The sequence below is a fragment of the Miniopterus schreibersii genome (genome assembly GCF_964146895.1).
Source record: "Miniopterus schreibersii genome assembly, chromosome: 18".
Classification (NCBI taxonomy): Eukaryota; Metazoa; Chordata; class Mammalia; order Chiroptera; family Miniopteridae; genus Miniopterus; species Miniopterus schreibersii.
Window position 1 is genome coordinate 4418478 of NC_138121.1, and position 22583 is coordinate 4441060.

Consider the following 22583-nt stretch of genomic DNA (forward strand, 5'->3'; position numbering starts at 1 on the left):
CCTTTAGACAATCCTAGAACAAAAGGAAAAAACTAGACACGGGTCAGGCAACTTGCCTTCCATTCTCCTACCAAATGTGCCCAGTGTCCGATGAATGAAGGCTGAAGTACCTTTAAGACGATACTAAGAAGAAATAAATACTAGATACAGAGCAAACAGCCCCCCTCATCTACCAAGTAAACCTGACATTTGTGAAGTCTGTTAAAATAGCCGAATAAATGTTCTTGATTTAACTGTATGATTGGCCTAAGGTTCCATGATGAAGCCTCTTACAGTCTGTCTTTGGAAGTTCTAGAAGGATCTCTAGCCATATGCTAAAGACGTGTCTCACATGGAAAGTAAAGGAATTGATTCTCCCTACTTGTTTGTTCAAGGGCATCTCGATTCCAACCTAAATATTACCCCCAAGTCAAGTGCAAGTTTGGTTTCATTTAGTTTGGGGGCAAGTTCTCAACACCAGTCTGGGGCTCATGGTTTAAAATGCCCGTTCGAATCAGTACGAGATGGTGCTGGGTTGAGGGAATTACCAAGCCCTGCTGAGCTGCCCCAGGGAAGGGAGGAGCCCCCCCAGGGAGGAAAGGGGTGGGCTGTGTTGGGTTAAGCTGCTCGGGAAATGGAAGTGGCCACAGCCTTTGGCAGGATGGCTGGCTCCTGCTGCTTTCTTGGAGCTGCCAACCCGGTATCTAAGCTTCAGGGAGGCGGATTTAAGCAAGAGGTGGAGGGAGATGGACAGTTGCTTCTATAAGATCTGAAACTTCCAGGCACTCTGATCCTTGTAGTCCAGAGGATCCATGGGGTTGTAGGCAAATTTCCAGGTGCCTGTGGGGTCCTTGAATTCCAAGCTGTCCACAGGGCTGTAGGCGCCATAGCTCTGGCCTGACAGGGAGGTGGGGGACTGGGCCAGGGCGGGTCCCACGGAGGGGCCGGAAAGGGGGCTGAGAGCTGGGCCCCCCAGCTGGGGCACCATGGGAGAAAGGTAGGGATCCAGGCCACTGAAGAAGGAGCTGGGAGACCCATAGGCTGAGGGGGAAGAGCAGAAAGCAGGGGCTGGGGCATAAGTCATGGCGTAGGGCGCCGAGGTCAGAGAAGGCCCTGAGGCCACTAGCCCAGCCCGCTGGGCCTCGGGCAAAGGGGACGGTGAGGCTGGACTCCAGATGGACACGGTGGCCACCGCCGCGCTGGGGGAGCCGGAGGGCCCGGGCAGAGGGGGGCTGTAGGAATCCGAGATGCCCAGGGGGTCTGGGCAGACGTCAGCAGAGGGCCGCGGGGGTGCGCCTGCCTTCCTCTTGGCCGGGCGAGCCTTGGCCTGTGGCCCCGGCGGCTGCTGCTGCTGCTGTTGCTGCCGCTGCTGGCGGCACTTAGCCCTGCGGTTCTTGAACCACACCTGGGGGCAGAGGAAAGGGGGGGGGTGAGCGGGGAGGGGACCCAGGAGAGCCCTCATGGTGCCCAGGAATGATGCCGCTTATTGCTGAGACGTGCCAGTCACGCCTCTCCACTTCGCAGTCAGCCGGGGGCATTCCATCCATCCATCCATCCATCCGTCCGTCCATCCATCCAATCGTTCATACACACAACTGTATATATACATTCGTGCAAACACACATATATCCATCCATCCACCCAGCCAGTCATTTATATGCACATAAATACATTCATCCATCAATACATACATACAATCATACGCCTATATATATATAACTGTACATACATACACACATATATCCATCCGATCATGTGTACATACATAGTCATACAAACACACACACATATACATTCATCCAATCAGTTAATAAACACCCATTAACCGTCTTCTACATCGGTGAAGGTGACACTTTAGTTGAGAGAGAGAGATTGTAAATAAACAGGAAGCCAGTAAATCACACAGTATTTGAGAGGGTGATAAATACTGGGGAAGAACCAATGGAGCAGGATGGGGGGTCAGTGAGTTGGGGGATGGGGAGAAATCGCAACTTCCAATTCAACTGTCGGTATAGGTCTGGTTGACTGGCACGGTGACTAGATTGGTTGGTGAAGATCTTGAACGGGGTGATGGGGGATAAACGTTCAGGTAGAGGGAACAGAGAGTGCAAAGGTCCTGAGGCGGAGTGGGCTTGGCAGGCATGTTAGAGGAAGGACAGGGGCCAGTGGGCTGAAGTGGAGTGAGAGTGGTAGAGACAAGGCCAGTGAATAGCGTGTGGGGCGGGGGGTGAAGGGTTTTTAGGGCCCTCTGTGACTGGCTGCCACTCTGTGACCTCTCCTTCCTCCCGCCACTCTGGGTCCCAGGAAGGGGTGGGAGGACCCAGGGAGCAGATACCCCACCTGAACCCTGGACTCAGGCAGGTTGATCTTCAGAGCCACCTCCTCGCGGGCATACACATCCGGGTACTGGGTCTTGGCAAACAGCGCCTCCAGCTCCTCCAGCTGGCTCCGGGTGAAGGTGGTCCGTTCCCGCCGCTGCTTTCTCGGGGCGCCTGGGTGGGGGACAGGAAGATGGGACTCCCTGGTGACCGGGGCCTCCCATTGGCGTGTGGCCCCGAGGGCATGTGGGACCCCACGGAGCCCTTTCTGGGTGTTCATCTGCCCTGACCTTCTAGACCTCACTCTGCCCCCCAGGGAATGGGTCCCCCTTCCAGAACGCTCCCCACTCCCTCACCCCAGAAGGAACCACCATCCTGAATTTCTATGAACGTCCATATGCTCCCCTCCAAGTGGCATGCAGGAGTGTTTTGCATTTGTGTATGGCCCTGATGTCACCCCTGTGACTGCCATCTTCTTCCTAAGGACAAGGGACCCCAGAGGCCCCACCGATGGGAGTCACCTGGGGTGGTGGGGGAGACTGTACTCACTTGGATAGGACACAGCTTGGTGCATCAGGTCCACACTGGGGCCACTCAGAGCCAAGGCGTTGACGGAATAGTGGGGCCCCGGGTTCATATACGCCATCATGATCTTCGGGGCCTTTGGGGCCCAGGTCGGTGGGCCTGTAAGAGAAGGGCGGGCAGGGCTCAGACACTCCCCAGCTACCTCATGGTGACAGGAAGATTAGGTTCAAATCCTGCCTCAGCCTCTTAGCTATGTGACCTTAGGCCTCTGTGCCTCAGTTTCCCCAGCTATAAAAATGGCCCACTGCTAAGGGTCCTCAAAGCTTCACTGAGACTCTGTCTGTAGAGCAGAGCTGAAGCTGTAGCGGATGCCACAAATAAAAGCCCTTCTTCTATTCTGTGCCTTAAAAAATCTGATCCTGCCCTGGCTGGTGTGGCTCAGTCGGTCGGGCATTGGCCCCGACACCAAAAGGTCGCCGGTTCGATCCCTGATCAGAGCACATGCCCGGGTTGTGGGCTTGATCCCTGGTGGGGGACATGCAAGAGGCAGCCGATTGATGTCTCGCTCTCACATCGATGCTTCTCTCCCTCTCTCTAAAAATCAATAAACTATTCTTTAAAAAGAAAGAAATATTTTTAAATTGCAATTTAAAATTTATAATTTTGTGTGTATGTGTGTTTTAGAGACCATAAACTACCTCGTTATATATAACATAAAGTATATAATATATACAATATATATTTTTATATTCAAAGAAAAAATATGGTGCTGAGCACGCTATTTGTGATTTTTATTATTTTACTTTAATTTAAAATCTTGAAAAAATTTTCAGTTATAATTGACATTCAATATATTGGTTTCAGGTGTACAGCATAGCCATTTGTGATTTTTAAAACAGGCAATGATTATATATTATTATTATTATTATTATTATTATTATTATTATTATTTAGGCTGGTCTATGTGTAAGACATTTCCAGGAGGGGCACAGAGAGGGTAAAAGTGGCTGCCTCTTGTTTTTACAGTTTGGATAACTTTTTAACCATAAATACGTGTAACCTTTTCAAAAACAAAAACAATAAACTCTAAAAAAACCCAAAAAACTCCCAAAACATTGCCCTGGCCGGGTAGCTCAGTTGGTTAGAGCTCCATCCGATTGGCCAAGGTTGTGGGTTCAATCCTCGGTCAGGGCACATACAAGCACCAGCCAATGATGTGTCAATAAGGGGAACAGCAAGTCACTCTCTCTCTAAAAAAAAAAAAAAAAATTTTAATTAATTAATTAAAACATTAAAAAATCAAGAAAAGGAAGATAAAAACATGAGGACCTTTCTAAGGGCCCCTCTTGTCCTCACTAAGATGCCTCAGAAAAGCTCGCAGCTCCTCCAGACACCAACAAGAGCTGTCCTGAGCCAGGAACCCCGTCCCCGGTTCAAAGGCCCCTCGGCAGCTGGCGGCGCCTGGGCAGGACTGTGCACCTACTGAACACGACACACTGCAAGGCTGTCCCCAGCTCTGTCAGCCGCCTCTCACCGCCCGTCTGTCTCCTCTTTCACTTGGACGGGAGAGTTCTGCTTATTATAAATCGAGGCAGATATTTTTCGACAGTTTCCTGTGCTCTAGGAACTAGGGATGTAACAAGAAATTACACACACAGGATCTCTGTCCAGCGTCAAGTCAGAGAAACAGGCTGTGAACAAGGAAGCAGATTTTTTTAGAAAATCCAAATGTTTTTAGAAAATCCAAAAGAGTTTCAAGAACCCTGAGGAAAATTAAATGGGGGTAATAACATAAGGGTCCTCAGTCAGGAGGTGACCTTGGAGCTGCCAAGTGGAGGACTCGGTATCGGCCAAGGCAAGGTCTCAGGGTCCAGGCTTTTCCAGGCAGAGGGAACAGCAGGTGTAAAGGCCTGGAGGCTGGAATTGTGTGTGTTTTTCTTGTAGGAGAAACAAGGAATCCAGTGTGACTGGAACAAGTAATCACGGGGGGAAGCAGACTAAGATTACGTAGGACCCTATAGGAAGGTCATGGGGAAGCTCAGTGCTGATAATAGTAATAAAAGCAAAAACATTAAACCCTGAGAATCTATTGGTGCCCGAGGCAGTGCCCAATAAGCTTCACCCTAGTCTTCCCACCCTTGAATTGTCCTTCCCACTGAGCAGAGCTGACGTGGACAACCAACAGGACATCACCGAAATGACAGTGCTCAAGCCATCCTATGGAGAGGTCTGCGCGGCGAGGGATTGAGGCCTCCTGCCAACAGCCATGGGAATGAGCCCCCGGTCAAGCCTGACACCACTGCCCTGGTCGACATCTGAATACGGCAGCATGAGACACCCTGAGCCTGAATCACGCAGTCATGCTGCTCGGGGACTCTTGTCTCCCAGAAGCTGTATGCCATCGCGCACATTTACTGTTTTCAGCTTCCAAGCTTGGGGGTCATTTGTTGCACAGCCATAGATCACTCACACCCAAGACTTCTCTGTGCAGATTGAGCCCTCAGCACAGCCTAGGGAGGTAGAGACGGTCTTACTATTATGTTCCCATTTTACAGATGAGAACATCTTTGGGCTCAGGCTCCGGGACTTGCCCAGGGTCACACACAGGCTGTAAGCGAGGACCCAGGATTCCTGGAGGACTCCTGACGGCCCTTTCTCCCAGCCCCAGCCGGGGTTCCCTGTGTCCTCTCTCTTCTCCAGGGAGCGATGATGTCCCATCGGAACTTCCGGAGAGAGTGGAAACGGAGAGAATCTGAACGTGTCCTGCTTGGGACAATTTGCAGCACCCAGGACAAAAGCATCCACGTCCGGCGTCCTTGGCATGGAAACTGCGGAGGCGCCAGGTGACCCTGCTAAGCACAGGCCTCCGGAAAGACTACGGCTCTCTCCCTGGGCCATCCGACCTATGGCTGGGAATCAGAGCCTGGTGGGGGAAGCTGTTAGCTCCAGGCTGAGCAGTTGATAATGATAGTGGCCTCCAGGGCCCAGGGTTTGCCACTCCTCAGACAGTGACAGGAAGGGAGGATTGGAGCAGAGAGTAACAAGCCCTGGCCAGGTGGTTATATGTGAAGGCTGGGGCTTGGATCCCGGGCCGGGGCACATACAAGACTCAGCCAATGAGGCATAAATAGGTGGAACCAGAAATCAGTGTTTCTCTCTCTAAAATCAATCAATAAAATTAAATTCTACAGGTGAGGAAACTGAGCCTGAGGGATGGGGAGGAAGGTGCCCACCCCAGGTCAGGCAGCTGACAACCAGAACGACCCCCAGTTGGGATCCCCAAGCGCTCAGATACTGTCCCCGGGGCCTCGGAACAAGATCTCGGGGACCCAGTGAAAACTTCCTGTTATCATTCCATATCACGAGGAGGAAACGGGGGTTCAGAGGAAAGTCCCCTGAGCCAGCACCTGTCCCCCGAGCCTGTGCCTTCCTGATCACCAAGCTGCGTGGCCTCTTAGGGCACTCACCACGGCTCCACGGAGCCTGGATGTCCATTTCTCAGATAAGGAAACTGAGGCTGTCTGTCTGTCAATTCTTAAGGTCACACGAGGTGTGTGTGGCACAGCCAGGAATAGAACCCAGATATCTCAGGCCCCAGAGCCCTGGCCTTGACCCTCAAGTCTACCCAGGTTTCTCCCAAAGTGGAATGAGGCCAGCCCCCTCCCGTGACACGAGCTTGCTGTGGCTCATCTGACTGAATCATCGTGACAACTTGCCATTGTCCCCACTTCGAAGATGAGAAAACTGAGGCTCAGAAAGGTCCCGTGAAGGGCCCAAGGCCGCATGGCGAGCAAGGGCAGTTTTAAACACATACTCCGTAGCTCCATGTCAGCCTTGGCAAGACTCCCCCCAGCTCAGCCTCATTCAAGGTCCTGCTTTGTCAGATCTTGGTGGCCCTGGGGGGCTCCTCCATGCAGTGGGACAATGAGATGGGACAGGGGAAAGCCAGAGCCTCTGGGAGCAGCGAGGTCCCCACGAAATCAATTCCCAGCACTGTGACCGTCCATTTCCCAGTCCCCTTGGGCAGTCAGTCTGTCTCTCTTTCCTCCCTCCCGCTGTGGCCCCCAAACCTTGGCCCTCGGTGTGTGTCGCCTCAACTCTATTTCTGTCATCCATCCATCTATTCGACAAATATTCAGGCATCCTGACCACTTGCCAGGCATGGGAGGAAGTCAAGGCTCGGTGGGGAGACGGGCAATTAGTGGGGAAACGCACAACTGATGGGAAGGTTTCAGGGGTGATGAGCTTTAAAAAAATCCCTCCCTGGCCGGTGTGGCTCGGTTCGTTGGGCGTCCTCGGCCGCTGCAGGGTCGCCGGTTCCATGCCCGGCCGTGGGCTTGATCCCCAGGGCGGGAAGGGGGGCTGTGCGGGAGGCAGCCCATCAATGTTTCTCTCTCTCCCCTCTCCCTTCCTCTCTCTCAAAACAATAAACATTCTTCCAAAAAAATAAAGAAAAGAAAAGAAAACACCGCAGGGACTTGCTCAAGGTGCCCTCAAACGGGCGAGAAGCCCCAGCCCTGGAAACCGAGAGAGCTTGATGGCATCGTTGCCCTGCATCCTCCAGTGTCCCCGTGAGGCGGTGGCCAGCTCCCCGGCCAGCTCGCTCTCTCCTGCTGCAGTCACAACTCAGCAGTGTCCCCAGACGTCGGATGGAACCGCTGCTCCCTGGGCGACTGGCTCGCAAACGCCACACACTCCGCACCAGCCCCTGTGCCCTGCGCTGAAAGCGGTCTGGAATCAAATGACTCCAACTTGTGCCGCTCCTGTCCCCTCTCTCCCTCTGTCCCCTCCCGCGCTCCTGCGGACACTCACCTGCGGGAAGGAGGGACAGGGCCCAGGTCCTGGACGGCCTTGTCAGATGGCAGAGGCTGAAGGAAACGGCCCGCGCATGGGGAGATTTTAAGCCGCAGCTGGGAGTGATGTCATTTGCCGTGTGGCCTGGATCTGGGAGGGTAATCCTGGCCCGGGTGGGGGACTGGACTGGGCACCGGGAGGTGACATTGGCCGGGAGGGGGAGGGGCACCGGTCGGCCTAATCCCCTCCTCTCCCCACCAGGACATCTTGGCAATTAGGGCTGATGGGGAAGGGAGGCCCCAGCTCCTGTCTGTGACCAGGAGCCCCTACTCCTCAGGGAAGTTCTTCCTTAGCTCTAACTGATGTCCCTCCAGCTTTGGCTACTGTCCCATAAAAGAGGAAGGAGGAAAATGCTGGATGTTCCTGAGAGGCCATTTGAAAAGTGAGGAAGCAGGGCTCTTCGGGTCCCTCTCCTGGGCCATCCTTTCCCTCCCCGAGTCTGCCTGCCGGGTGGTTCATCTCTGCCCCGCCCCGTGTTCCCGTGTCCTGCCTCTGTTTCCCTTTTATTTCCTTTTTTGGCCTCAGCCCCCATCGCTCCCACCTCTGACCTTCCTGTGTCTTCGTGTTCGGACATCAGCTCCTCACACTTCCCTGTTCTCTGTCTCCCTCCCTCCCTCCACGCCACCGCTCTTTGTTTGGGGTCCCTGTTCCTCAGTTTCTCTTTTCTTTAGGCCTCAGATGACACCACCTCTGCCAATTTGCCTGTGTGCCCCTCCTGCATTCCCCATCTCTGCCTCTCTCTGTCCCTGCCCCTGTGTTTCTGGCTTGGTCTCTCTTATTTCCTGTCTCTTTCTCTCTCTGTGACTCGTCTGTCTTATTCGGTTAGGCACCTGTGTGTCTCTCTCTGTCTCTGTCTCTCTCAGCCTGTGTCTCTCTGACCCTGTCTCCTTGCTTGTGCACCTCCCCCTGTGACTCCAGCCTACCCCCAGTGCCTCGGGCCCTCTTTATCCACCCTCTTCATTTCTTCTCCCTCTCTTGTCACCTCTCTTGTTCTGCACGTCTGACTGTCCCTGTCTCTATCGCGCTCTGTGTTTTCTTCTCTCTGTCCCCTTCTCTGTCTCTCTCTCTCTGGAAATTAATATCTCCCTGGGCTCCCGGTCCCACGTGGGTCTGTCGTGCTTCCCCATACACACATGTTCACACACACGCGTGGGCACCACGCATACGTGTATGAGATCACGGTAATCCCGCCTGTGGCTGGGTCCTTGTGTCTCACCATAAGGGGCTGTTTCTTTCTTGGCCTCCCCCAAGCCCTCTGTTAGGAGAGATTAAGGCCAGAAGCCTGGCTGAGGAATCAGGGCAGGTCTCATTAGCTTGAGGAGCCAGGGGTGACAGGGAGAGAGGGAGGGGTCGTCTGACCCTCAGAGACCAGTCCAGAGGCTGCTTGCTGGTAGAATCTTTCCTATAACAGACCCATCTGGCCCACGGGAGCAGGGAAGGGAAGATGGCCAGCAGGGAGAGGGAAGAGCAAGCAGGTCCTTGCAGGCTCATCTTTACAGCCCCTCTTCCTGGAATTTTGGCACTAATTGGCTCTGGGGCTCAGAGTCCCCCCAGGGTGGGAGGGTGCGGAGAGGTGGGTTTTCGAAGGTCAAGCACTTAGCCCTGGGGTCAATTACACTGAGTGCAAATCCACAGTAGGTACCCTGGAGCAAGTCACTTTGTTTTTCATCTACACCCAGTCGCTCAGGAGGAAATCTGCTTGGCATTTAGCTTTGCTCCCTCTATTTTTCCCTCACCTCTCACATCCCATCCACCCATAAATCCTCTCATGTCTTCTTTCAGAGAATTGTCCTGTTGAAAATCATAAAACGCAGTTTTAAAAGACCGGAGTCGATGAAATATGCCATGTTCATAGATGGGAAGACTCAATATTGATTGTTAAGATGTCCATCCTTCTCAAACTAACCTTTAAATTCACTGCAATCAAAGTCCCAGAAGGATGTTTTTGTAGAAATTGACAAGCTGACTCAAAAGACTGTATAGAAATTCAAAGGATCTAAAACAGTAAAAACAATTTTGAAAAAAACAAGTTGGAGAACTTATACTACTTGACTTCAAGACTTACTGTAATGCTACAGTAATCAAGACAGTGTGGTATTACATAAGAACAAATAGATTGATGAAATAGAACAGGCAGTTCAGAAATTGACTAAAACTTTACAGTCAACTGATTTTTGACAAACGTGCCAAAGCAAGTTAACGGGGAGATCTTTTCAATAAATTGTGCTTGAACAACTGGGAAACAAAAAACAAACAAACAAACAAAAAAAACCCCTCAATCTCCCACACAATACACAAAAATTAATTTGAGATAGATTATAGATTCTAAATGTGAAAAAGCAAAAGTATAAACCTCCTAGAAAAAAAAAGAAATATTTTCTTGACCTGGGAGTTGGCAAAGGTTTTTTAGACAGAACACAGAAAGCAATAACCACAAAACAGAAAACTGATAAATTAGATTTGGTCAAAATTGAAAAATTCTACTTTTCAAGAAACATCATTAAGTTAAAGAAAATGTTAGCCACAGAATGTTGAAAAGTATTTGCAAAATACACATATGGCAAAAACCTTGTATTCAGAGTGCATATGACTTCTTCGACTCAATAAAATAGCTAGAGGAAACATGTCGCAAAAGATATACAAATGGCCAATACACTCACACACACACACACAAAACCCCTCAACATTATTTGTCATTAGGGAAATACAAATTAAAACCACAATGAGACACCACTACATGCCCACCAAAATGGTTAATATGAAAAAATCTGACATCACAAATGTTGGTGAGGTTGTGGAGCAACTGGAATTCTCATACCTTGCTACTGGGACTATAATGATACAATCACTTTGGAGAACTGCTTGACTGTTTTCAATAAAGCTGAACTATTTTTTCTATAAATTGATCCAGTAATTCAATCCCTAGGTACAGTCATGGGCCACATATGATGTTTCGGTCAACATCATTACTGCATATATGTCGGTGGTCCCATAGGCTGTAAAGGAGCTGAAAAACTCCTATGACCTAACGACATTATAGCCATCTTAACGCCATAGTGCAAGTCCTTACTCATGTGTTTGTGCTGATGCTAGTGTAAATAAACCTACCACACTGTCAGTCATATAAAAGTATAGCTCATTCAATTATGTACAGTACATAATACGTGATAATGATAATAAATGACAATGTTATTGGTTTATGTATTTACTATGCTATACTTTTTAACATGATTTTTGAGTATACTCTTTCTACTTATAAAAAAAAAAGTGCTGTAAAACTATGCCATGTTACTCCAGCAGCAGCCTTATATATCTCATGTTTATCACGTCTCTTGATAGAATCATTTTCTCTTGTGCTTTAACCTCACATGATTTAACCTCACGTTGTTTTATACAGTAACAGGTTTGTAGCTCAGAAGCAACAGGCTAGACCATACAGCCTAGGTGTGTACTAGGCTAGATCATCTAGGTTTGTGTAAGTGTATTCTATGTTTTCTCAACATCAAAATCACCTAAAGATGCATTTCTCAGGATGTATTCCTGTTAAGCAGTGCATGGCTATATTTATCGAAGAAAATTAAAAACATGCCCACCATAAGACTTGGACAGAAATGTTCATAGCAACTTTTTCAGTTTGTTTTTTTAACACTGGTCCCAAATGGTAAACAAATCAGATGTCTATCAGGCTGTAAAAGAATAGACTGTGACACAGCCATAAAATGGAGTACTACTCAGCAATTAAAAAGGAACAGTCTACTGCATATACAACGTTATAGATGTTTCACAAAACATTATGCTGAGTGAGGCCAGACACAAAGATAGTATCTGTATGTGATTTATGATAATGTTAGGAGCAGAGATGTTGATCATGCTCTGTTGACCGTGATTGCTAGCTATAGTTATAAGAAATATTAATCATGTTCTGTTAATTGTGACTGTTCTGTTCTAATTAGAAAAAGCACTTCCTAACCTGGCTAGGAGTTGCACTCTTGGAATACGGTCCATTCTCCTTTTCTGAGAACTACCTATCATCATGGAAAGATTAACAACCTTGTTCCTGAAATGATGGAATCGTTTCAACCTCCATCCCACATAGCCTGTAATCAGGTCCCGGAGGCACCCACCCTTTGTGAACCCTTTTGCGACCCCCAGCCCACCTTTCCTACTTCCCCATGCCTGTAATTCCTACTTTCCTATGTAATCTTTGTCCCTCTACCCAATATAAGCAGCTGGCTTATGGGGGGGCAGCAGAGCAAGTTTTCGTGGATGACCATTACTGCTCTCCCATATTGAAGCAATATTGGAATAAACATTCATATATGATTCAACCCTGTCTCTGCTTAACTGGCACAAGTGGTGACAGACAGCCCAGACACATTGTTGTCTGGTTTAAATAAGAAATGTATCTTTGAGACTTAGCACAGAAATCCAGATGGCTGCCCTTTAAGCTCTATCCCCAGAGCCAGCACCCCTAGATTCTCCTCACACAGCTCTAGTTCACTCTACCCTTCCTTCTGCCAGATCCCACGGATTCTGTACTGAAGGACTCTACCATGTTAGTGGGAACACAACTGATCAAGACAATATTCAAAGGCAGTTTGACCAAGGGTTAGTCAGCAAAATAAAATCAACCTAATGACAGCAGACAACATATCCATCTGTTTTTGGCCAACCTTGATGAGACCTGATTTTGAAAAACTAAGATCCATCAACCTGTTGTGGAAACACTCATTCAGCAGTGTCAGTTTTTCTTTACAATGAAGAAATTGTAGAAATTGTGAATACTGTGGCTCCTCCACCACCTTCAAATTCAAGACAGTCGGTGGAACTGATGGTACAACTTCAGTTACCACCACCACAGCAACTTAAATTAGTACAACCACAGTTACAGACAAATCCTCTTGGTATTATATGAGTAAGAAGTGATTGCAGACAGCCTGAAAATGGGCAAAAAAGCAAATCTAGACATGCATGTTTCAGGGTGCAGTAGTATATTTCATGTTTCTTAGAAATTCAAAGTGATGATACAGTTTCTCTTTGAACTATATGGTATTTCTTATTCATTTACATTACAAATCTAAGGCCATGTGATAAGCTTGACAAGTTTCTAAATCCTTGGAATTTCCTGAGAGGAGAGTGGTAAAAGTGTCTTTTGTTATGTTAATGAGATTACTTTCTCCGAAAACCCTTAGCGAGGTAGGCAAGGGCTGGTTTCCAGGGAAATCAAGGCAGGATTAAAAGGTAGGAATTTTAATCCCCTTATCCCCACCTCCGGGGATGGGAGGAGGGTCTGGAGACTGAGTTCAATTGTCAATAGCCAGTGATCTAATCAATCATGCCTATCTAATGAAGTCTCCGTAAAAAAACAAAAGGATGGGGCTCAAAGCTCCTAGGTTAGAGAACCAGAACATATCCACATATCCGGAAGGTGTCACACCCCAATTTGTCCAGGGACAGAAGTCCCTATATTTGGGGCCCTTTTGGACCTTGCCAAATATGCCCCTTCAACTAGGTGTTCCTACCCTTTAATATCCTTTTAGAATAAATTGGTAATCTAGTAAGTCAGTGTTTTCCTGAGTTCTGTGAAATGCTCTAGCAAATCCACCACACCTGTGAAGGGTGAAATAAAATGGAGTCACTTTGCCAAGGGTTTTTTTAATGGGGCTGGGAGGCAATTAAGGAAATAGGCCTCGTGCAGGTCCTCACCAGGTGAAACTGTGAATTTTTGAACTAGGCCAAACCACAAATATTTCAAGGACTCTGCAGCTTGCTACAGTAATGGGACTTCAGCTTAGTGATAGTTTAGCAACCACTTGTGCTTAGTCCAGATTAGCTTCCTGCCTCCAACACCAATCAAAACTCTTTCTAAACAACTTATGCAAACATCCTGGTTGTGTTTTTTTTCTTTTTCTTTAAAAAAAAACTGACCTTTGCTTCCTACTGGGACACTATTTGGGTTGCTACCCAAACCTGTGAATCCCGAATTGCAATTCTTTGATCCCAAAGAAACTCTTTTGCTTGATTATTGCTTCCTAATAATTTTAGGTTGACAAAACCAAAGGGGGTCATAGGACCATCCAATTTATAGCTGGTTGGTCAGGACCACAGGTGACAACCTGGACTTGCAAGGTTGTCTGAAGGGGGCAGAGGAGTCTTGTGGGACTCAGCACTTAACCTGTGGGACCTGTTGCTGTTGTTTTTGTTTGTTTGTTTATTTGTTTTTAATAAGAAAACCATTTTATTTTACTTTTAAATATGTTTTTATTGGTTTCAGAGAGAGGAAAGAAAAGGGAGAGAGAAACATCAATAATGAGAGAGAATCATTGATCGGCTGCCTCTTGCACACCCCGCACTAGGGATCGAGCCGAAACCGAGGCATGTGCCCTGATCGGGAATCTAACCATGACCTCCAGGTTCATGGCTCAGTGCTCAACCGCTGAGCCACGCCCGGCCGGGCTCAATATTTTCTTAATGAGAAAATTGTCTGGAGAGGGGGTATTGACTGCAAAGTTGCATGAGGGAACTTTCTGGGTGGTAAAAAGTGAAAATGTTCTAAAACTTGATAGGTTACAGGAGAAAAGCATTTGTCTAAACCCCTTTGAGAGCAGCTGCTTTTCCACAACCCAAAGAAATAATGAGATGCATAGAACACAAATGGATTTCACAGCTCTGATGCTGAACAAAAGAAGCCAGAAGAGTATGCATCCTCCTAACCCTTAACACCTGTTTCCTCCAGGGCCGGGAGTGCTCCCTGTTCCCTTCACCCCTCCCCTCTGCCCCTGTGTCTCCATCTCCTCTGCCGCCCCCTTGTGGCCGCCCTGGCGCCTGGGTCTCCCACAGCTGGTTCCCTGACCCTGTCCTGGTCCCACTTAGCAAATGCTCCAATCCTCTTAGGCCCCGCCAGCCTCAGCAGAACAGAGGGAATTAGATCAGATTTGGGGGAGGGACAAGCGACAGACTGTGCGTATGTGTGTGTGTGTGTTGCGGTTGTGATGGAGCAGACAGTTGAGGTAGAATGAAAACTCCTACTTACCTGAAATGATCCGAGGGGGTCTGAGACTTCTCACACACTGAGACCCCCCTTCTCACACAGCAGGAGACAGAGACAGTGAGAGGGGAGACTGAGGGCAGAGGGAGAAGGAAACAGGGTCAGAGAGGGCACCTGGAAGCCGAGATGTCTCGTTCCCACGTCGTCCTGGTTAGTGTTTTCCCATTTGGCTCTCACCTTCAGGGTCACCGGAGAGCCTGACGCTTGTGTCTACACTTTTTGAACATCTCTCCTCCCTCCCCCGGCCCATGTCCTGCTCCAGAATGACTCATTCCTGGAGGGTGTGTTTTTATGGCACAGACGTTGGCCATTCCCCGGGGGGAGTCTTGGGGAAGGAAGCTGAGGCTCCCAGAGACTGTGGTGAGGACACCCTGAGGCTGCCCCGAGGAGCACCCAGGTGGCAGAGTGGACCCTGGTTAGACTAGAAGTTTCCAGCTAGCCCATGAGAGTAGTTTTTCCTTTAGATGAGAGCTCAGGGCCTCTCCCCAGGGACACTGTTCTGCAGAGAGCCCCAGGAACTCAATTCTAGGAAGTACATTCTATCTGGAACCTTCTGAGTAAGTCAGGAGTGAGACACTGAGAGGAGCTGGGGGAGGCAGAATGCTGTTTGGCCTGGGAACCAGCTCTTCCCAGGGACCCAGCACTTTGCTGGGAACTTTCAGACCAGATTAGAGCCCCACCTGTGAGGCTGTAGCTCAGCCCTTCCCCTAACGGTCTGAGTTGACCTTGGATGTCCTTTGCTCCCACGCTCCTGGGAGCCTCTGGTCACATTTTCAATTGATCGGTACATCATCTGTTGTCTGTGTGTTTCCGTTTAGATGCCTGATGTAACCTGTGTTGTGGACTCTTTCACAATGAGCTCACGGCCAACTATGTTTGTGCTAGTTCACAGCAGACAGGAATTCTCCCAGGATTTATATATATATATTTACAATGAAACCACTGAGTCAAAGATACTGTGCACATTTGATCCTTTATCAGATGTCACCGACTCAGGCTTCCAAATCTCCAAAATTCTTCCACCAGCCTACACTCCATCAATGGCAAGAAAAAACCACATTCCCCCATCTGGAACCCCCAGGTCTAGATGCAGTCATTGCTTTCATCTGGATCAACCTAGTGGGCAATAAAATGAGCATTGCATTCATTTATTTTGATTGATTGATTGATTGATTGATTGATTGATTTAGACAGAGACAAAGAGGAGAAACAGGGATGTGTTGTTCCACTTACTTACGCATTCATTGGTTGATTGATTCTGACCAAGGACAGAACTGGAAGCTGGTTTATCAGGATGACGCTCTAACCAACTGAGCTACCTCGCCAGGGCCATTTACATTTCTTATTGTTATATATCCTTGTAACAAAAGTCCCCCATTTAAAGCATACAAGTCACTGTTTCATAGTTTACCCCCAGAGTCGTGCATCCGTCACCACAATCAATTTGAGAATATTTTCATCACTTCAGACAGAAACCCCTACTTACCACCAGTTTTTCCAAATGTCCCCTCCCCCACCAACCACTAATCTAGCTCCGTCTCTACAGCTGTGTCTGTTCTGGAGATTTCGGATAGATGGGATCCTCCAATGTATGACTTTTGTGTCCAGCTTCTCTCACTTTCAGCAATGTTTCAAGGCTCACTCCTGTCAAAGCTCCGGCTGGTACTTAATTCCTTTTTATGGTTAAGTAATATTCCATTGTCTGCCTCTGTGCTGTTTTGTTCCTGCTGTCGCCCCTGACAGCGGTTTGGGTTTGCTCACTCTTTAGCTGTTGTGAACACTGGCGCCATGAACATCCCTGAATTGTAACATATAGTTTCATAAAATAGTATCAGTGAGCTTGTGCATCTTTTTACATCTTTATTGGCTAAATAAACTGCTATACTCCTAGGGACATGGCTTTCCTGGTCACCACTGCCTTCCCAGCATTTATTTTTTTTTAAGATTAAAAAAAAATTAACTTATTGACTTTAGAGAGAGAAAGGGGGGGAGAGAGAAACATCAGTTTGCTGTTCCACCCATTTATGGATTTACTGGCTGCTTCTTGTATGTGCCCTGACTGGAGACCAAACTCCCAGCCTTGGCGTGTTGGGCTGATGCTCCGACCAACCGAGTCGCCCTGCCAGGCCCACCTTCCCAGCGTTTATGAAGGTTGTCAACCTGTTAGATGAGAAGTGTTGATGGATTGTGATATTTTCCACTATAGAACACTAAGTAGCAGTTCAAAATGATAAGCTAGACCTCAATAAAAATGATGGGTTTTTTCATCCTGTTTTTTTAAAATATAAATGCCGGTTATGTTTTAAGTTCTTTAAAAAATAGATGATAGATAGATAGATAGATAGATGATAGATAGATAGATAGATAGATAGATAGATAGATAGATAGATAGATAGATAGGTTTCTGTTGATAGAAACATCAATAATGAGAGAGTCATTGATTGGCTGCCTCCTGCACACCCCTGACTGGGGACTGAGCCCCAGCCCGGGCATGTGCCCTGACCGGGAATCCAACTGTGATCTCCTAGATCTTAGGTCGATGCTCAACCTCTGAGCCCCGCCAGACAGGCTCTGTGTGTTTTATTTAATTTTGAATTTGATCTCCTGGGTAATTTCCAGCTCACTGGTCCGTGAGCCTTCTCAGCCAAGCTTACCCTGACCCCATGAGGGTCCTGCAACAAGGAAAGGAGTCTGGACAAAACCGATTCATCTTCAGGGTCCCTTCTGATGGTCTTTGGCTGAGGGACACTGACAGGTATCACCAAGTCTGTCTCAGAAACCAGCCCTCCCCCCAAGCATGGCCGGATTCCTCAGCCCCTCCCCCAACCTCAGGCGAGTCCCTCGTCCCATCTTTGCCAATCCAATCAGTAAAGTGTTACACTCAACATTTCGTTTGTTATACCGTGTTTTCCTTCAAGCATTAGAGAGAAGGGGCCTCTGGTCACATTTTACAAACCAAGGACATTGCTAGGTTATCCCTGGGTGACATCAAGGCCCTCAAGAATCCTGGTGACCACTAAGTTCCCAGGAAGCAGAAAAAATGTCCAGTTCTGAGAGATGCCACCGCGAGACAAGAGAGGCAGTTCCGACGGTGAGGTGGACCTACCAGGAGAGCTCTTAGCTTGTTTCTTTTTGTATTCAATCACCCAGTTAATTGTCACTCGTGTTGATTATAAGAGAAGTCCCCTGGGGTGAGCAGTGTAAGCTGTACTGTCCCCCGACCCGAGCCCCAGCAGACCCTGGACAAGCGAGGAGTCCAGTCTGACATTTAGACGTGGGCCTGTGCAGCTCTGAGGGGCTGGACTCCATGACCAGTGACACATAGACCAGACCCAGGTCATCCATTCACAAGGGAAACCAGCTACCTGTCCCCCTAAACCCTTACCCCCCTTCATCGCACAGGAAAACCAGCCCCGGCTCCAAACCATGGCCAGGGCCAGCGTGTCTGAAGTCTCCCCACCTGCAGGACCTGGGGGGCAGCTTGGACAATGGACTGGAGAAGGGCAGGGGGGCTCTGGGGACCTGGGGGAAGCAGCAGGGTGGTGGGCGAGGTGGGGCTCCCAGGACTGGGAGGGTTAGGGTGACCCCGGGGCACTGGCTGGCTGACTGGGGGGACCCTTTCCTGCGACGGGGACCCCGTACGGACCCAATGCCAGGTCCCCCTGAGTCCCTGAGTTAGAGCCCCCTGAGGGCAGGACCCAGGCTGTGTGGTCCCTGAGGTTTCCCAGCGCCCAGGACCCGGCCAACTGCGGTAGCTGCCCAATGAAGAATGAATGGCGGGTTGCCACTCACCCAGGGGTGGGGCAGAGGGCGGGCCGAGTCCCTCCCAGGACCCCTGGGTGGCCAGTGGGCTCGCCCAGGAGGTGGCATAAAAGCCGTAGGTTTTCTGCACAGAGCCTCAGACGCAGACGGCGCCGCAGCATCCAGGATGCAAGAACCCGGGCGCCCCTCGGGTGAGGGGGCCGGCGGCGAGGGCCGGGGCGGGGGGCGGCTGACGCTGGGGCGCCTGGGCACCCGGGCCCGGACCAGCGCGCCTGGGCCAGACGCCACACTCTCGGCCACGGCGCAGCCGCTGCCCTCAGGGGACCCCACCTGCTCACCGGGCCTGGCCCAGACGGGACGGAGGGCCCTGGGGGGCTGGGGCTGCCTGTGGGTCTCCTCTGACCCTGTTTTCCCCTTGCCCAGGCTCCTCGCGGTCCCCACCCCGCACGAAGAGGCGGCGGCAGGAGCGTACGGTGTACAGCGCCGAGCAGCGCCAGAAGCTGGAGAAATTCTTTGAGAGGAACCGGTACCCGACCTACCAGGACCGCGAGACCCTGGCGGCCTGGCTGGACCTTCAGGAGCAGCAAGTCCAGGTGCAGGCGCCCCGCGCACCCGGGGTCACCCCACGGACCCGCCCGCCTCCCGCGCTGTAGGTGGAGACACGGAGACGGAGGCCAGGGGCCAAGTGTGCCCTGGGTCACCCCAATAGCAAGGGGTCACCGTGTGGACTCAGGGCTGGGCCTCGAGTCCACCTCAACCCTGTGTGGTGCAAACTGGCCGACAGGATCCAGCTCCGACCGAAGCCCCTCGGGTCTCCCCAGGCCTAGACCTCAGGGCCCCTGTGAGCCCCGAGATCCTCTCAGGCAGGCAGAGCCCTTCCTGGCCCCTGGGTGTCCGAGCCCTGCTCCTCCTGCCTTCTGTGCCTCCCAGCCCCCTTCCCCAGGCCACGGAACCCCGGGCCACCCCGGGGAGAGGTGTGAGGCGGGCCCTTCTCACCCGAGCAGCCTCACACCTGGGCAGAGGTGGGTGCTGGAAGCGTCTCCCCTCTAACACTTGCTCCCTGTCCCCTCTCCCCCCAGGTGTGGTTCAAGAACCGCAGGGCCAAAGTCGCTAGGCTGCTGGGCCTGCCCAGGCGGCAGGGCCCTGGAGCCCGCGGGGCGCCCCTGGGCCTCGGAGCCCGCGCGCCCGCGCCTGCGCCTGCGCCCGCCGGCCCTGTGCGCCTGCAGGAGCGCGCGTTCCCGGAGGAGGCAGGGCTCCCCCAGGACCTTGTGTTCCCCGAGGACTTTATGTGTCCCGAGGAGCCAGTGTTCTCCTCCGGCCCCGTGTGCTCCGAGGGCCCAGGTTTCTGCAGCCCCGCTGTGCCCAGGCCCTTCGCAGTCTTCCCAGAGGCAGAACCCAGCGTCTCCAGCCACAGCCAGGCCTGGTGGGACCCTGGGCAGGGCGCCCAGGGCATGGTCCCCGCGGCTCCGGCTCCGGCTCCAGCTCCAGCTCAGGCTCCAGCTCCAGCTCCAGCGGCGGCCCCAGTCCAGCCTCAGGGCTCCTACGCCTCAAATTTCTCGCCAGACCCTGTTGTGACCCCGGAATCTACAGAGCTGCGCTCATCCCAGGACCCCTTGGAGGGACCCTCCTGCTCCTCCACGTCTGGGTACCAAGAAGGAGAAAACTTTGTGGATAAAGACGACGTGGGCCTCTGGATGTTACTGGATCTATAAGGGATTGTGTCCCCGCAAAGCCCTGCAGATCCCGCGGCCACCACTAGCGCGGTGCGCCCTCGCCGGTGCGGGAAGCAGTAGCCATCGGATCTTGGCAGCGGGTCACTCTTATGCAGCGTGAACGCCCCTCGGTTTATCCAACTCCGGGGGTGGTGGCATTTACTGTGTTCCTGTGAGGCCACCACGCGTCGTGCTGCTCTGATGTCCACGCAGCGTTATTCGGGGCGCACGTGACTTTTCTGCGGGTCCTCAGGCCTAGGAGCAGACTTGCTGCTCCCGGTGGATGATCCTTTTCAGTGCTGCCCCCGAACTTTCCAAAGGACCTAGAGCAGCCCCACTGCCCCGCTCCTCCTGTCAGCGTCCTCGAGGACATTTAGGACTGTGACATCTTTTAGTGTTTGCAGATCTGCTGGCTTGTGGCTTTGTTGTGGGTTTCATCTTTATTTCCCTGGCCATGGAGAATTTAAGCCCTTGTCAGGGCTTAATTGGACACTAATACTCATGAGGTGTCCTCTTTTTAACTCGTTTTTCATTTATTTGTGTTGATTATATTTCTTGGCAATGAATGTTACATTTTTCCCATTTGTATATTTTATAAATAGAATTTCTTGATTTTAATGTCTATTTCTCAATACCTGTTATATTATGTTTGTCATTTTCATCAGTGGCAAACTCATGCTGCAAAACATAATAAATTTATTAATAAATTAAAAATGAGTTTGACAATATGTTTCATTTTCAAATTGACATAAAAGTTTATAAATGCCATGTTCACTGTCTACTTTCCTCGTTGCAAGGTGGTCTTTAAAACATCTGGAACTTTTTGTGTAGGGTGTGAGGTAGGGGTTCAGTTTTGGGTGTTTTGTGTGGTGTGTTTTTCTCATGGATTTCCAACTGTCAATTTATGGAGGGGCTGGGAATTTGTCATAAGCGAAGGGTTTAACCACATACCAAAAGTCTACAAGACACACACAAGAAATAAAGAGAAAAGAATTCAAACATAACACTACAGGAGTCACCAACATACAGGAAAAGAGAGCAATAGAATAAAAAAGAAACAGGACTATAAAAACAATCAGAAAACAATAAAATGGCAATAACTACATAACTAGCAACGATTACTTTAAATGTAAATTGATTAAGTGCACCAATTAAAAGGCAAATGGATAAAGAAGGTGTGGCACATATTACTGGGCCATAAAAAAGAATGAAATCTTGCCTTAGCTGGTCCTCGAGGCTATCGGCTCGCATACTAAAGGGTCTCTCCCTTCCCAGGTTATCTGAAATCAATTTTTTAAAAAGAATTATAAATAAATTAATTAAGGAGTAAATAATAAGTAAAGGGTCCATTAACATATGGCTTAGTATCACAAAGTCTGTACTTTGGGTCCATGGTCTCTATGAAATTGACTAACGACATGCTCCCTGTCCCCTGTCTCCAACTTCCTCTGCTGCCCCCTTGTGGCCGCCCTGGCCCTGGGTCTCCCACAGCTGGTTCTCTGACCCTGTCGTGGTCCCACTTAGCAAATGCTCCAATCCTCTTAGGCCCCGCCAGCCTCAGCAAAATATAGGGAGAATTAGTAGGGATTTGGAGGGACATGTGACAGGCTGTTGTTGAGGGGTGAGCGCAACTGCAGGATGTTTGAGACCCCTCCTGCTTATCAAGAGACTCAGATAAAAATGTGCACAGGAAAACACACGGAGACCCCACCAGGAGACAGGGGCTGAGAGAGAGAGAGAGAGAGAGAGAGAGAGAGAGAGAGAGAGAGAGAGAGAGAGAGAGAGACTGAGGGGCAGAGAGAGGGGACACAGAGGGGTAGACAGAAGGGGAGACACAGAAGGGGAGAGGAGAGATGGGGGGATAGGAAGAAGGGGAAACTGAAGCATTGGAATTTCTTGATCTCAAAATCAAAACAGGCAGGGTGGCCCCAGCATGGGTGACTCCCCATGTGGCAGCAGCTGTCCCATGTGTTCTAATATCCTTACAAAATGTCCCTTAAGGCCAGAAGCCTAATCCCTTGCCTGCAGGAGGTCCCACCAAACACCAGAGCGTCCAAGTGCTTTTCTGAGAAGACTGTCAGCATGAGCTGAGCAGGATGCAGGTGCCCAGCTGGAGAGCAGAGCCCCTCACCCCTCTGCCCTGGAGAGCTGGGAGCCCATCTGCTTCTGGGATTATTCGGAGAGGAACATGTAGACAGCTGGACATCCACGGACTGTGGGTAACCACCCCACTTTCTCCACGCACGTGTGTGTGAATTACCTGGAGCGTGTTGTGTCGTTTACATGCTCAGCACAGAGCCTAAGTGACTTTGATTACATTGCTGAGCTGAGGACCTCAAGGTTCTTAATAAATGTCCTTGAAGTTTGAAATTTTTATTTAAAAAA

General features: G+C 50.0%; 1 protein-coding gene across 1 annotated transcript; it reads right to left on the reverse strand.

Moving 5' to 3' along the window:
• Window positions 1-739: 739 nt before the first annotated feature.
• LOC308548094 (cone-rod homeobox protein) lies at window positions 740-14907 on the reverse strand (the record flags this gene model as incomplete). Its single annotated transcript, XM_081119109.1, has 4 exons — window positions 14839-14907; window positions 2847-2981; window positions 2320-2471; window positions 740-1384 (listed from the first exon to the last, which is right to left on the reverse strand). The coding sequence occupies exons 2-4, from the start codon at window positions 2944-2946 to the stop codon at window positions 740-742; spliced, it is 897 nt and encodes a 298-aa protein (XP_080975235.1). The 5' UTR covers window positions 2947-2981; window positions 14839-14907.
• Between the last annotated feature and the right edge of the window lie 7676 nt (window positions 14908-22583).